Consider the following 16945-nt stretch of genomic DNA (forward strand, 5'->3'; position numbering starts at 1 on the left):
GGGCGGGGTGCCAGGAAGCCGTTCAGAGCTGCGTTCAGTTGTGGCTCCTGTTGAATCCCATGGACGGTGAAGCCGCTCCTGAACCCCTCCACTGCACAGAGTTTTGCTCTCCACAGACCCCCAGGGCACCCAGGGCCTCCCCTGGAACTTCTTTTCCCTCCGTCCGTGCCAGGGTCTTCGCCCAACCTCCCGACCTGACGGTAAGCCCTTCCGTTGTCCCCCTGCCCAGGACCCACCCAGGCAGGGACCTGAGACCCCAGCAAGCCTGTCACGCCCTCAGGTGTGAGGCGTAAACAGATGCCTGTCATCTTTTTGCCTCAAACTGAATGGGGCGGAAGCCTCGGCACTGGGACCGGGGACACTGGGTGGTGAGGTCTGCTCATGTGAGTGGGGACTGTCCCCGCCATCCGGTGCAGGAGGGGCCCGGACACAGGTCCAACGCGATCAGCTTTGCCGGTCTCCGAAAAGCTTGGGCTTCTCCACGTGGGGTCTGTTTGCAATCACAGTGCCTGGGACCCCTGGGTCCCTCCATCTGGCCCACTGAGGCGCGGGGAGGCAGTCCAAACAGGGCTCACAGGCCTGTCTCTGGGGCAGGTTCCGGATCCACGGAAATGCACTCAAGACAAGGCTGAATTGGGACTTTAGGCTAAAACTGAACCTGGCTGGGACTTGGGTGAGAGCATCATCTGTGGCCTGAGGTGGCTTTCTCAGCTCACAAAATGCGCACGGGCCTCGCACCCCAAGAAATACCTCTTGCTCCCACGCATCTCACCTTTGCCCATTAATGCTTCATCACGTGTTCCGGAACAGTCTCTCTGTTCCCTCTGTTCATCCCACAGGGATGACAATCGCACCTGTCTCCAGGTGTGCAGGGAAGCTGATGCCCGAAGGCAGTGCCTGGGTTCCGTGTGGCCCCTGCTCTGGGAGACCCGCTGCCCACAATGCAACAGGCCTTCCTTCCACGTCTCCCAGACGCAGCGTCCACCTTCTGCCCAGTTCTCTCTGTTCTTCCTCGGAAAGATGCGGACCATGGAGGCGAACGCTCCCACGTCTGCCCTCAGCCGCCTGGCGTGGAGGTGTTTTCCCTCTGGGCTCGGAGGCAGCGACGAACCGGGGACTCCAATCACCGACACACCTTCCACCCCCATTTCACCAACCTCTGAGATGGCAAAACTCAAGCTCATTCTCGTTGAGAGAACTTAAATCTCACCAACCCTGGCAAAGAGTTGAGTGTTTGTAAAGTAACAGAGCTGTAAAACGTAGTCCAACATCAAAGATCAAGTTTCCATCTCGGTTTCGGAGATAATGAACCCAAACGGACAGAAAAGAGGAGGAGAGAACACACTTTTGTCTGTTGTCTAACCTCGTCTGGGTGTTTCCCTCACTAGCTCTGGGTGGTCCGTGTTGGTCCACTCCTGACGTCTGTGCACCGCCCCTCCACGAGGATCCAGGTCCCGGAGCTGAGCTATCCGGACGCACACTCTGCCTCCGGGATTCCAACGCCCCGTCTCCGATGTGGTGCCTACCGGCAGGGTGGCACGTACGGGAGCTGAAATCATGCAGCCCAGGGGTCGGAAAAGAGTGGACGCAGGAGAAAAAGGGCTTTGGAGAGAGGTCACGGGGTTCAAGCCCGGTCCTGCCCATCTCTCACCAGCCTGAAGCTCCAGGCAGCCTGAGCTGCACTCTGGGTCTGGAAAGGGGGGGGGGGGTGCGGACGCCCCTGCCCCGGGTCGCACGGAGGGCCGCTCATAGGAGTGGATGTGCTCCTGGGACGGTGCCTGGTTCACGGTGCGTGCCCTCCCCTAAACTCCCGAAACTCAGCTTCTAACTCTCTCCCCAGGAAACTTGGGCATCAACTGCACTTCGGGTGTCCGGAGGCACCTCTGTGTGTATCACGCAAGGGACCCCTTCAAAAAATACTCCACCTGGGGATGGGGACATTTAATGGAATGCTCAAGACCTCAGGTGACCACACAACGTGGAATGCTCAGGGAACGAATTTTCATCAAAGATCGTTTTACAGACATGATGATGTCACACGGCAAGACTGGAAATCAGAAGGGCGTCCCGATAATTCATATAACTACACGAATTTGGTAACGTACAGTTAAAAGTGGTATGAAATGAGACTGTGCATACAGAATGGATCTGAGACCCGAAGTCAATGAAGAAAGACCATGCCGCTCAATTAGAGATTCACACGTGTAACTCGACACTGAACAGAAGCGAGAGAAAACGGGACACACCGTAGGCTCTGTGGTCGTTATTTACTCCGATATGCCCAGGACTGCCTGCCTTTAGTACCTGTTGGCAACCGACTGTGGGACCCCAAGATGCAGCCTTATCTGGCGTTTACAGATTTCAGGGAGCAGCGTGTGCGTCACTGTCCCTCCCCAGCCAGGAGCACTGGGCGGGGCAGACACCACAGATTACCTGATTGGTCAAGGTGAGAAGCTCCCACTTCTGCACATCGTACGTAACACCTGTCACGCCTGTCGGCCAGTCTCCAGGAAGGCCCGTCAGCAAGTCCCAGGGGAACTGTCTGTCTGCCTCCTTACTGTCCCCCAGCTTTGTATACAACCACACGTGAAACCAGACGTTACCTTTTTTTTTTTTTTTTTTAAGGCTGGAAGTCAATAAACAAATTTGTTGTGACAAATGCGTACACACACAAGAGGAAAACATATTTGAAAAGGACACAGGGAGAAGAAATGATATGCGGCCTAAGTTGAAAAACTGACACCCAAGAGGAGGGACGGAGTACATGTAACACCCTTTAAAACACAACAAAAAATGAGGTTGCGTGTGAGTGTTCTTAACATTCTATTATTTTTCTCTCTCATTTTGTCTTTCTGGAATGAATGCTTTGAAAGAAGATACCAAGGGGGTCAAGCTCCATCGGTACCTTCACAGACGACAACGTCCCCTTGAGGAATGAAAAAACTTATGATTAAAAAATAGGCCTTTAACAAGCCATCGTGAAAATGTAGTTTTGTTTTCCAGATTCATTTTTTTTTTTTTTTCCTGGCTGAGAAGAGGCCTTTCAGCAGTAAGACAGGAGGAACTGTGGAAGGAAGGAAAAGAGGATGGTGATATAAATCAGCAAAGGTTAATGATCAGGATGTGAAGAGAGGGACTTGTTTACAGAAATAGCGTGCAATTTAAAATTTACAAGAGATTTAATGCCACTGCTTGGCAATCGCTAAAATCAACAGCCCAGAAAACAGTGACATTAAGAAAAATATTACAGTTATAATCATCCCCAAATAAGTCAATTAGTGTTAGGGCACGAGCTGGCGATTACTTGACCCATTTGGCTTGCACTTAAGTGAAAAAAAATGTCCCCCTATTATACCAGGATCGCTGGATTGTGACCTATTTTGCATTGTGCTCATTGTAACCCAGCCTCCCTTACAAACTCACGTGGGCTGACGCTGGTTTTCCTTTGCCTGGCAACAAAATAATTCTGACCCTTGACATTTGCAATCATAAAAAAAAAAAAAAAAAAAAAGAGGCAATTTATAATTGTGTTGTTCCAATGAAGGTGGGAAAAATTCAATCTGCTATTATACAAAAGCAGGGGCGGCTGTCTTCGGTGGAAAAAGCAACGCAAGTCAATTTGTGAACTTTGGCACCAGACGACCTTTAGAAACACAACAATATACTGAATTTACAAGCAACAGCAGCCCCATGCAAATGACCCGGGCCCGGCTGCCTCTGGGTTAGAGCTGCACACGGCATTATGGAGTATGCGTCCACAAAACAAATTAAGACTGTTACTTAAATGTCACGGCACACTATTGTGTTTGGCTACAGATCATTACACCTGATACTAACACTTTTAAAAACTGTAATAACTCGGGAAATATTACATTGAGTGCCCGCATGTATAAAGGGAAAGAAAAAAAGAGGAGAAAATAGGTTTCTGAAGTAATTTAAACATCACTACTCTAGGACTGAAGCGAAAGGTCAAAATTTAAGTAAGCTGAAAAGTAACATGAATGGCAAAGTCAAGCACACGGACGGGCGATGGAGACGGCGGGGATGAGTCTGCAGACACAATGAGGGGCATGCGGCGCCACGCGGGCGCGAGGGCGGGGGGCGCGGCGTTACCTTCGGTGTTGGTGCCGCTGCTGCTGTATATATTTCGCAGGCTACCAACACGGTTTAGTTTCCATGCCTTGCGCTTGGCTGCATCCCGAGAGCAGAGAAGGGGGCGGGGGGAAAGAGAGAAAACAAAAAGGAAAATAAAACAAATGAAAAGGGGAGAAATGTCAAAGCAGCTCGTGACGTCACCTCCGAGCCAGCGGTTCCTGGGAGGCAGGTGTGCACCGGGGTGGGGGGGGGGAGGGGAGGGAGACCCGCACCCCCCCCCCCCCCGCCCCCCCCCCTCCCCCCACTGCTCCTGGCACAGGGCGATCGAGAGTGGGGGAGGCGTGCCAGCCGGCATCATCAGGTTGGCATGAAATCAAACTAAGGCCCGGGCAAGGAAGCCCATGCGTCGCTCCCGCCCTGCTGGGCTGGACACGTGGCCACTCCAAACAGTGCCAGGCTGGCCTTCTTGGCGACGGGTGGCGTCTTTTGAAGGAGCTAGGATGCCAGCAGCCATGAGCCCTTTGATTTGGCAGAATGCTGGGAATGTGTCACATCAAAAGAGACCCCGGTGACTCGCGGTTCACGTGTATGCTGCAGAAGGTAGGGGCCCTGAATAGCCAGAGCCCTTAACGCTGGACTTGCTTCCCCCCCGACACGCGTTCATCTGGACAGCAGCCTGCGCCGGCAAAACTCGGCTACCCTCTTGCTGTTGTCAGAGGGTGGAGGCCCTTCTCCTTCCTATGGGGGCCTCTGGAGGCTCTGAATGGAGCTCTGAGGGACCCAGAGCACAGGCCCCAAGCTCTCAACTCATCAAAGAAAGCATCCGAGGGGGGGGAAAAAAAAAGACAGATGGCCAGTTACCCACACGGAAGAACCCTGGGTTTGGGAGAGAGCCGCAGCATGAACCTGCCACCGTGTGCAGAGTGGGGCGGGAAGGGGTCCCCGACCTCCTCAGGCACTCTTCTCCGGGCACACATTCTCGCCTCACCTGGCCCCCACCCTCCCAACCGCACACTCGGGGCCGAGACACCTGTGGCGGAGAGGCTGGCTCCGGTCAGCCCTTCAGAGGACGCACTTCATCAAGAGCGAAGGTTAAGTAGGGAGCCTCCTGTGGTGCAAGTCTTCCGGCTGAAGGCACAGCCACAGATCCACGGGCCGGACGGCCACCACACGGGCACGCACGCCAGCGTGTCCGTGGCGGACGCGGTCACCCAGGTTTCGGAAGAAGAGGCACGCCGGGCCATCTCTCTCTCTTGACCTCCACGGCCGGGAGAAGAAAGCGGTCAAACCCGCCATCAGGCTCTCTGGGGCTAACCGTTTAATGTTGGGGGTAAGAGGCGCTCCTGGGGAAGCCAGGCCGACCCTCTGGTTCACGGACTGACGCAGAGACAAGGAACACGCTGGCCAGGGGTCACCCCAGCACGTTCCGGACTCAGGACGGTGCTGGCTCCTGCTGTCGTGTTCAAGCCCAGACGCTCAGTCTCCAAGAGGGTGGGCTCAGCTCTAGCTGTGCCAAGCCCGGTGGTCGCGAAAGGAGCCCCCGTGACGACCAGGGCTCTGTGAGGAGCTTTGCTGCTGAGCTGAATCCCAAGCACTTCTGTGCACACGGGGTTTACTTACAGGGACAACAGGAACTACGTGTGAGAAATAAGGACATTTACGGAAGCAAGCGCAGTGATTCTCAAACAGTGTATATCCGGGATGCAAATTTTATGCTAATGAGGAAAGCAGAAAGCAGCTGTAATTTAGTGGTCGCCGGACTTAAAACCGGGAAAAAGTAAGCTATGAGTAAACACACCGAAGAGTTACTTGGTAGCTTGAAAACCCACCGGTAATTTAGTAGGAAATCTAATCTCTAAACTAGTGGGCATTTAAGGTTGGGGATGCAGGCCCTTCTACCGTATATGGGCCTGAATTTAGTCTCGCCCGGGTGAGAAGCTCCCCTTACCTCCGCATCCTCGAGGCACCAACTACCTACAGGGTGTCTGTCCCAGGTAACGTCACGGCCGGCACCCTCCAGTACGAACACCAGGCGCCCGAGACAAAGGAAACCAAACTAGTCACAGTTTTCAAATGTTTACTTTAGAAACGTTCAATGAATATTTATCCTCTCCCTCGGGTACAGCGGACGCTTTTGCAGAATTAATTGCGTGTTTAATTATCTCAATAGATGATGCTCTGGTGTCCTGGCCCCAGTTTTACAAGTTCCAGAAAGCGGTGGCCACGAAAGAGGCTGCACTCCCCAGCCTCGAAACTTACCTCTTTCTCAAACATTTACATATAAATAGGCAGAGCTGAGGCTGGGCACCCTTCTGGAGGGAGTGGTGGGGGGAGTTCTAGTGCAAACCTCTTCCCTCACCTGCACATGCCTTGCATTTTTCATGCTCCGATCTCCCATTACCGTTTGGATGTAGAGGTAAGAAGTGAGCTCGCAGTCTGGTTTTCTATTAACCTATTGATGAAATAATCAATTTTAATGTGTAAAATGCCATGCCTTTTCCTTCCTCTTAAACAAATGGACTTTTTCGGGATGATACCAAGGTCCCGACACGTGCATTTGTCTCCTGGGGCATCGACTGCTCTAGGTCCACCTGTTTCGAAGCTTCTCAAAGAGAAAACACAATCGTATTATCATCGGTAAAATCTCAGGTTGTGCACGGTGCTGCCACCCGTGCTCCCTTCTGCAGGAAATGGGGGCACTGTGCCAAACGGAAGGGCACTGCATCCCGACGCTGCTGGCTGGGCGCCTCGTTCCATAACCACACAGGCATCACACGCCGCGGCCGCCACCTTTGCAACAGCGGTGACGCTTGAGGGCTGCCTCACGTGGACTAGCTCAGAATGCTACATTTTCTGGGCGATCTTTACTTTTTTTTTTTTTTACGTTTATTTGTTTTTCAGAGACAGAGTGAGACAGAGCGCGAACAGGGGAGAGGCAGAGAGAGAAGGAGACACAGAATCGGAAGCAGGCTCCAGGCTCCGAGCTGTCAGCACAGAGCCCGACGCGGGGCTTGAACCCACAAACCGCGATTTACTATTTTTTTTTTAATTTCAGGGATACAGTTTCTTCCATTTCAACACAGGCTAACTTATTTTGATTTCCGTCACCAGTGTGACTTCTCACAAAACTACGGAGTTTCACATCATCGGGAGGAAAGGCAGTGGGGTGCGAGCAGTCCTCCAGCAGTTTCCACGCTACTGTTGTGCTTACTGGATAAGCAAGTCTCTTCTCTAAACAGTTTCGGGTGCCTTACGTAGCTATTTCAACAGCCCGATGGCTCCGCGCAGTCTCAAATGTTGACAGCACAAACTCAAATCTCCCCGGGAGTACAACCCTACATCGTGTAATTTCAGATGTGATGGAAGCTAACTGTCAGCCCGAATGTTAGGTGGGGAGAGGGAGCTCTTCTCACTACCTGCAAATTAAGTGGAACTTTCTGAACCCCCATCTATGTAGGCAGGAAAGTCGGTGGGCCCGGGGCGGGGGAGGGGGGGCCAGCAGGGGACAGGAAGCCACTAGCAGGACGGCATTCTCCCCATAATGGTGCCAAAATGCGAACCGTGAGCTCACGTTCAATACCAGACTGTTATGTGAATACCACAGCAAGAGGCAGTGCACGGGACACACGGCTCACGCTTGAGAATTAAAACAGAGAGGGACGTGGAACTCATCCTTATACGGGTTGGAATGTGTTTCCTAACGATTGAAAGGATCACAATTTTGAAAAAGACAGGGTAAGATAGGAGGGATTCCTCCTGCAACCTATACGAACACAAAAAGCTTACTGCCTTTTAGTGCCAGTGGCATCATCAACTTCCCCTTCAAATTAACCAAGAGCCCTCTTGCATATAAGCACCTTGTAATCTTTGGATTACAAAGAAAGGAAAAGACAGGTGAGTGGTAGTCCTGGTACCCGAATCCTAATGCTGACAAGTGCACCTGCACGTGTGCTCTGGCTATCTAGTGACATGGCCCCTTCCGGAAAGCTCATTTTCGTGGGTAGCGGGTGACCACACTGACAGCTGGGGGTGGCTGTGACCCAGCTCATCCGGGTCTCAAATGCTGCTCATCCTGAGTCATTCACGTAAAGAAAAGACGCCGCTATAAACTTCAGTTCGCAGAATATTTCTTTAAGGTATCTGATGATAGTTAGATGCGTTTTGTGTCCCTGTGTCCAAAATGAGGTCTGGCACAACACACCCGACTCCTAATTACTAACAGACAGTCATGATCTTTTCAAAGGACAGCGAGCAAAGGGGGAAAATGTGCAAATTACGGCTTTCCACGAAGTTAGGGTAGCTGGAATCATTTAGAGTTAACAACTCCCAATTATGACACGTCTCCTGATTTTTGCAAGCTCTGCCTTTTCATCCGAGTTCACACGATGATCGTGAGGGACTTACGATTTTATTTTAAAGGGACACTTGTTATTTTGTTTCTCTAAGCAAAAAAAAATAAAAAAATAAAAAATAAAAAAGTAAAAAACCAAAATTCTTGTATTTTTAACTACCGCATGCAAATGAATGGCTAAGAACTGACGACAGACAGCCGAATTTCCAAGGTGAGAATCTTTCGACTAGCTCTTTGCAAGTGGAATAAAAATGCACCTTAGTCTGTTGGCGTGCTCAGACGAGCCTGGTTTTCTCCTGAACTCTTCCTCCATCAGTGTGCCAGGAGACCACAGACTTATATTAATGTCACCTCTGGTCTCCTTCTGACAGCGCTCTTTGTTGATTAGATAAATATTCCTCAGATAGCTGATTAAAAAATGATGCAGCTGTGAGGCTGTATGTCCAAGCCTTGTCAGCCATGTTGGACGTTCAAGTGTGCATGAATTACATCCGCGGCGTGCAGCGAACAGGGCTGGTTAAGTAAGGCACGCTGCAGCCCTCACAATCAATTATGAGAACAAATAGGATCTTTTTACCTACACGCAGGAAGGGGCTGGGTCAGAGAAGGCGTGTCACTCATTTCTAAGAATGTCTTGTCTCGGAACGAAACAAATAACCCTCTCCATTCACACGAGGGATTGCAAACTTGTACCTCTTAGAGAAGGCGAATGACAACCTTGTCAGATAGCACCCACTCCCTGTCCACAGCAGACGGGTATTTATTTATTTTTAAGATGCCATCAGTATAAGTGCCACTCGTGCAGAGAGGACCGTCTCTGCTCCTCAGAGACGCCAGATAAAGACTGTCCCCCCAGGAGCCCCCCAGCAGGTGGGGGTGGGTCACACTGCGGTTCCGTATCACTTCCAGTCTAGCGTCCCCAGTACCCCGCAATCTTTTGTTGGTGGTGATTTCATTGTGAGGTTAGAGATTGGAGATTTCTGTTGTGCTGGCCATTTGAACGTTCATTTGCTCAACAAGACTGTGTAAATGTTCTGTTCTCTTGTAAAGAGGCAGTGGTTTTTTTTTTTTTTTTTATTTTTTATTTTTCCCCATAAGACGCGACCCCAAAGATTCTTACGCTATGTGAACTCCCTACTTTAGCTGTAAAGGGGCTTGACATAATGGTTGCTTCCCAGAGGCGGCCACACAGAGAAGTAGTCACGTTGAAACGTCCATTAAAAGGGTCTTTGAGAGGATTAAACAAAACCTGAGGCCAAGCAAATATAGGACATATGTTCAGGAAGCAAAATAACTTCGTCGTTACCAGTTTCTGGCAAGACTGGTATAATCTTTTCGTAACCTGAAGCTCCTGAACGCAGGAGCTAAAATACCCAACTCAACAAAGCCCTGAAAGAAGTCACTGACCCTTAATTATAAAATTTTAATTCACTTTCCAATAACCCATAATGGCTTTCTTTACAGCAAATACAATCTCCATATCAGCGGCTTCTTTAAAGCTGCGAAGGCTTGGAAGCCGCCGAAGGCTTCCGCATAGTGGTTAATGTAGACGTGCACAGAAAATACCATTAACCCCAGAAAACAGTGAAAATAAAAACTAAGCGAAAGCTCCAGGATACGCCATAAAAACCAGAAGTTCCAATTAGGTGGAGGGCTGGTTTTCCTCTTGGCCTAGAAACACACTGTGTTGCAGAGCAAGGGTTCAAGCGCACCCAAAATTAATTGGGTATTTCAGTATGATGCCAAGAGGGTAACTTTTAACAGGGACTAAAATAAAATAGGAGTTGAAGTCGAATATACCTTTGTGATACATTCGTAATGTAGATTTCAGGTCGGGCATGTTCTCAGATGGAGATTAGAAATACGTGAACACTTAATGTTAACTTCTTGCCCTGTCTTCATGGAGTAGCTATTCATTTTGAGAAGGAAGGGCTTTCTGGCTGGGGGGGGGGGGGGAGGTGGCTTGTTAGGATATTGATACGGGGGCCCCTCGGTCTCTAGGCTTCACCCTCTTCCAGACACATGATCAGGACACGAGAACAGAGACTAAGCATGCTGTGGACTTGGGAGGGGAGTGGGTCCCCAGCCTTTTTTTTTTTTTTAAAGGTCTAGTTACTCCCCGAACAGGGCTTCAATATTGCAGGACTGGGGCACCTGGCATTGCAGATAGAGACAAGAAGCAAACCAAATTCTCACTTAAGAATAAAACGAGGTTCAAACGAGTTTTTCCAAGTTGAATGATGTGTGCGAAATGTGTGAGATCCGTTCATCTGGGTTCACATCGGCAGGATGCAGCAAAGCAAGGGCTGTCCTGCCCTGGCCGTATCTCCTGGCCCCTCTCCGAGGGCCAGCTCAGGGCTCGGGGAGGTGGGCGGCAGGCCAGGGGCGAGTGACGCTGGGAGAGGGAGGCTGGGCACTGGGGTGTCTGAGCTTCTTACCCGGGAAAGGAGTGATAATGGGAAACATTTATCCCCCTCCCCTCCCCCCCCTTCCCTTTCTTCTTCATTTTCTTCCTTCTCAATCTCCTCTAGGAATATATTGCAGGCTTTTCTTTGGATTTTTTTTTTTAAACACAAAATCTTTCTCCAACAATTCCAGAAAAGATAGTTTTTTAATAAAACTTTAAATCGTGCTATCATATTTCAAAGGCGATGACCAGTTAAAGCAACTAATCAAAGGCATAATTATGTAATGATGGCTGCTCGTGCTCCCTCCCGGGGCTGTAATTGAGGGGCTGTGATCACTGGACCACCAGCCTCAACAATGGCGGACACTGCATTTGATCTGACATCTTTGTAGTTGACTTCCTACACCTGCCTGAGTGAAATGGGACACTTCGGGGTTATTCAGTCAACCACAGTCCCCTTATACGTGGCCATCTGAGTCGGGGAACACCACTGAAAATATCTTCTAGAAAATATTTGTAACCTTACGCATTTCAGGAGAACCTCCCAGGAAATTCCCGATAGCATTCTGATTTGCAGTTTCAGAAACCTCGGAGGCTTTAACATACGTGGGTATTTACTTAGTCAAAGTCGGGTACAAAGAGCAGAGTGGAAAACAAAAGAATTCTAATCATTTGATTCTTTTCTGCTATTATGGACATACACGCCTTGAAAGACTAACAGACTTCTTCCCATAAAACTGCTTTGACCATAACTTCACAACTTTTTACTATTTTGAGTAATTAAACAAGGTCATGATTATCCTAGGAGGGCCCAGGAAAGTGCTGTACTCACAGAGCACAACAACGAAAGTCTCATGTCTTTCTGTAAAAGTAACTTAAATACACCAACTTTATTCAGCTTCAAGCAAGAACACAGTGGAACACGGCTTCAATATTATTGCAGAAGCAAAGTTAATTTCATATTATTTTAAGAATATACCATGACCAATCTAACTATCCCTTCAATTTTCCTCTTAAAGTTCTTAACCATATACACGAATAATGACCACACTTACGAGTATGGCTTCTATGAAGACCTGTAATACTTTCGAAATGTAAGGTGTTAGGTTAGGATCGTTTTCAAAATTATCCTTTTTAACAGTGGCATCGTGGAGACAGCATATCACAGTTCCTTATCATTAAGCACTGAGTTATTGCCAATTTCATGCTACTAAAGATGCTATCTTCTCTTGAACTTAATATAGATACAGGTGGTCACATATAGAAATATTTATAGGTATGTGTGCAGACACACACATGAATTCCTTTTCTCTGCTTTGTCTGCTGAGAGCCAAGGAGGAATGACAAGCTAGTAATCTAGCCCACAGAGCTCGGTTTCTGATACCATTCTCCAATAAAAAGATCCAGGGCTCCTTGGGGAGGTGGCCAATTCTGGGACCGGGGCAGGAAATGTAGAGGTGAGCCTGGGGCATTTCATAGATGCCCCGCAGTGAGGAAGTTGCTAAAATAAACAAACAGACCTGCCCTACACTGATGGGGGCAGGGGCTTCCAGTGGCCAAAGCCAGAATAATTCGAGCAAGAAGATAAACACAGTGCTACTGGATTATAGCCTAAAGTATACAGCAAATAATCCAAGAGTCCATGCCGATGTAAAGACATGATTGAAGAAAATAATAAATGGGGAGAAGAGACAAAGGTTCCCAAATAGTTTATGTCGATACCCCACCCGAGAGGAAGGGCGGGACTCCTCCCTCCTAGGTGAGGGCTGGACACAGAGGCTTCCTCCCAAAAAGGACCCCGTGGAAGTGGGGAGGGGACAGAAGTAACTTCACAGAGGGGCAGTCTGAGGAACACAACCTCAAGCCAGTGATCAAGGTCAGCACTGGCAGTCATACATGGCGGTGGTACTATGTTCCCTTGACATGCTGTCATAAAAACAGCTCTTGCCTCTGTGACCTTCCTTCCAAAAATCCCGACCCCAGACTAATCCTAAGGAAAACAGCAGACAAATTGCAAAAGAAGGGCATCCTACAAGGTCAGGAGTACCTGACCAGTACTACTCAAAATTGTCAGGGCCAACAAAACCAAGGGAAGTCTGAGAAAACATCCCAGCCAAGAGGAGCCTCAGGAGACGTCACAACTAAAGGTCATATGGGACCCTGAATGGCATCCTGAAACAGAGACAGCAGTGGGTCCAAACTAAGGAAATCCAAAAAAAAAGTATAGACTTTAAGTTAATACTAAGGTTACCAATACTGGTGCATTAATTGTAAGAAACATACCATACTAATTAAAGATGTGAATAGTAAGGGGAAATCATGTGCACACATGTGTGTAAGGGGACGTCATTTGGGAATTGCCTATAATATCTCCTCAGTTCTTCTAGAAGTCTTTTCTAGAAACTACAACTTTTCTAGAAAATGAAGTCTACTAAAAATACTGTAATAAGCACCTCTGGGCAGGAGTATGAGTTTTTTTCCTTCCAGTCATTTTAATGGTTTCCTCAGAATGAAATGCCAGCAGTAACACTGCCACATGAAAGGATTATCCTGTAGCTTGGAATATGTACAGAGGAAACTTACCTGGTCGTAATGTATCACTTATTCTCCTTAAATCAACTTTTACAAATTAAAGGCAATTTGAAATCTCTGTGTGGCCTTAACAGTATGTGTCACATGTACTAATAGAAGCTCTCAACAATGTGAATGCCTGCTCCATTGGACAGTTGTGCTGAGAGATGAGCTGTTTAATTTATGATTGTGAATGCAGGTTTCATGGTATGTTTGTGAACTAATGTCCTTTCCCTTTCCTTGCTTTTTTTTTTTTTTTTTAATGTTTACTCATTTTTGAGAGACCAAGAGAGAGAGCAATTGGGGGAGGAGCAGAGAGGGAGAGACAGAATCTGAAGCAGCTCCAGGCTCTGAGCTGTCAGCACAGAGCTCGACATGGGGCTCAAACGCATGGACTCGATCTCGAGATCAGGACCTGAGCTGAAGCTGGACGCGTAACCAACTGAGCCACCGAGGCACCCCTCTTTATTTTTTAAGTTTTATTTGTTTGTTTTGAGAGCGACAGAGACAGCACGAGTCAGGGAGGGGCAGAGAGAGAGAATCCCAAGCAGGCTCTGCACTGTCAGCACAGAGCCTGACACAGGGCTCAAACCCACGAAACCACGAGATCATGACCAGAGCCAAAATCAAGAGTCGGACGCTTAACCGACTTAGCCACCCGGGCACCCTTGAACTAATGTTCTTTAGAGGCAGCAATCCACCCAGGCCAGTTCTTCCGGATACTATGCTGTCTCCTTGTATTTCATTTGGAATTGTTGAACTTGCAATTACGTTTTCCCCCGCTTCAGTGAATTACAACGTATATTTTTCAAAAGCGTACCAAGTACGAGTTCTCTCATTAACTTCCAGGATTAGCTTATAAGAATTAGAAAATGGCCCTGAGCCGTTGACAAAAAAAATGTTTGCCCTCGTGCTGAAATTTAGATCTTTGCCTGTAATCAGCACACACACACAACAATCCACCTCTTCACTAAAAGCAAAAGAGCTTAACGAAGTTAAAGACCCGAGTCATGGCTACTCTGGTTTCAAGAGATCCGTGGAGGCACACACCTGTGGTGAATCATCTGCTCTGGGGGAAGGTCTGAACTCAGACTCACAAGGGTCAGGAGACAGAACCAGCACCGTTCTTAAATACGAGTACTGATAAAATCGTGTATGAAAAGCAAGTTTGTAATCACGAGTTCATCTACAAAATACCGTCCCAAAGTTCACTTGGGCACAAGATAGGAGGTGAGGCTATTCTCACCAAAGCCCATTTTGTACGCAAAAACCCCAAACAGATCGCAAGAAACAGAACTACTAAACTGGCTCCTTCCACAGAAGGACAGAGTTCATGGCCTTATGGTTTCCAGCCATCAGTTTCATGAATGAATATGGAACATATGAAACTGTACCAAATATGCATTATTTGAAGGTTTTCTTTTATTATTTCTTTTCTAATTCTTTTGGGGGGGGGGAAATGATATTTTACAGATTGCGAAGAACATGCAAACTGCCAAGAAAAAAGTGTCAGGATGGCAATGAGCTGCCTCCTTCACGGAGGAGGGGCGGTTGCAGGGCGTTGCTGGGTGTCAGTGGGTCAGTGGCTGAATTTGACCCACGTGGCAATGTGCGCCCTCTTCCCAGTGCTGCAGGTGCAAGGGAAGGTCATGGACAACAGAGAAGAGGGGGAGGCGGGAAAGCTGGTGCTCGGGGAACTGAGGCCGCCCTGCCTGGCAGAGGCAGGCACAGGGTGGCCAAGGGGTGACTCGGGTCCGTGTCCCACGGTCCCCTTCCACCTCCAACCCAGGACTGCCATGAGGGGTGAAGGAGCCACCACAGCAAGAGGGGCACAAAGTCAGTACGTGCCGGTGTCTTCCCCTTACCGCCTAAGCGAGATCAAGACAGTTCAAAGCAGACGCATCCACAGAAAGAAAATCTCAAACAGCTGGCTGAAGTGCTATCTGAATAACTTGCTAGCGAACTTGTGTATTCGTTCTAAGAGCCTTCACCCCTTTCTTCCAGTTAGCCACTCACCCAGGAAGGGCAGGAGGAGGCAAGAAGGTCCACCCTCAACACCAAGAGCCTCTAACGGAGAAATACAGATGAAATTCTTTTTCACCAAGAAACTATTTAACAAGAGCCGGGGACTCCCTTGTGGGGTGGGGGTGGGGTGCCTGTACACGCACAGTGTCTCACGCGCGCGTGAGGGAGATGACAAGGAAGGGTGGGGGCGAGGGATCCCAACAGTAGCGACTGAACCAGTATGATCAACAGGGGAGACCAGAACCTTCCATCTGGGTGAGCTTTCGATGTTTCAGTTAGCAAGGAGATGGGTTTCTATTGGTTATCTCAGAGACGACCGCACTGAGGAAGCTGGAGATGTTCTTCAGACTACTTCTTCTAGAATAAACTGGATGAGAGATGTCAACACGCGGTCAACCGCTCACCATACGCTGTGTGCAGTTATCTTGATGTGGATGCCACGTGAACACAAGGCACAAGGTAAGTCCCAGCCCGCACGAAGACGCATCACCAAGGAAAAACACGCGGGAGATTAATCTCAAGGTGCTATGGAAATAGTTTTGAAAATGTTACAAACACGATTCAGAACGATTTGTAAAATTACAGTATTTTTAGAAGTCTCCACTGCAGACATTATGTATGCACACAGGTGCACAGACACACACACACACACACACACACACACACACACACACACACACACCCTTCCGCTCCTGGCCAAGTAGAGCTCTGGCTGAAAAATCAAGTAGGGTCTCGATGATATAGAAATAAACTAAGTGATTTTTTTTTTCCTCTTCTACTTTTATGTAGTGGTAGAACTGTATTTTCTGGTAGATTTGAATAAAAAAAGCAAAAAAAAAAAAAAAAAAACGCCAAAAAAATACATCGGTGTTGTTTTTTTTTTTTTTTTTTTTTATTTTTTTTAACATTTATTTATATTTTGAGAGACAGAGCATGAGCTGGGGAGGGGATGAGAGAGAGAGAGGGAGTCACAGAATCCGAAGCAGGCTCCAGGCCCCGAGCTGTCAGCACAGAGCCCGACGCGGGGCTTAAACTCACAAACCGTGAGATCGTGACCTGAGCTGAAGTCTGACACTCAGCGAACTGAGCCACCCAGGCGCCCCTCAGTGGTCCTGTTTTTAAACAAATATGCAGGCCCCTTCTGATGACCATGATTTGGCAACCTCGTAGAGTAACTTTGCTTCCCATGAATCATGGTATCGGCATACACTCCCTCCGTCTACACAGGCCCACCTGTGGACTCTAGCCGCTGGCGTCTACGAAGGGTTGCTTATCTGCAGGCCGGAGCCATGGCTCCGTCCTCCTTCCTCCCTCCGGATGAACTGGGCTCTGAGCTCCAGAAAAGTCCGGAGCGGGTAGCCAAAGGGCTCTATCACACGTTCACAGTGACATGAAAGACTTAGGTGTGGACAAGAACACCTCTTCCCTGCTCCAATCAAGACAGTTGGCATTTCAATTAAAAGGCAACAATCTTTTAAATGAAACACCTACGGGGA

At 48.6% G+C, this 16945-nt stretch overlaps 1 protein-coding gene across 13 annotated transcripts in view; it reads right to left on the reverse strand.

The window, feature by feature from the left end:
- AGAP1 (ArfGAP with GTPase domain, ankyrin repeat and PH domain 1) overlaps positions 1-16945 on the reverse strand; it is a 548021-nt gene that overhangs the window by 96960 nt on the left and 434116 nt on the right. For 9 of the 13 annotated variants that reach the window (XR_005783188.1, XM_040450585.1, XM_040450583.1 and 6 more), the window contains one exon: positions 4114-4191. The exons of the other annotated variants lie outside the window; for them this stretch is intronic. Coding sequence is in view for 8 of the 9 variants with exons in the window: in XM_040450585.1 (XP_040306519.1) it covers positions 4114-4191 (78 nt within the window). In the remaining variant the exon portion in view is untranslated. Of the gene's footprint in view, positions 1-4113; positions 4192-16945 lie in introns of those variants that run through there. 13 annotated transcript variants of the gene reach the window in all.

Source organism: Herpailurus yagouaroundi, unplaced genomic scaffold, assembly GCF_014898765.1.
Source record: "Herpailurus yagouaroundi ecotype Mexico unplaced genomic scaffold, PumYag 202, whole genome shotgun sequence".
Lineage (NCBI taxonomy): Eukaryota > Metazoa > Chordata > Mammalia > Carnivora > Felidae > Herpailurus > Herpailurus yagouaroundi.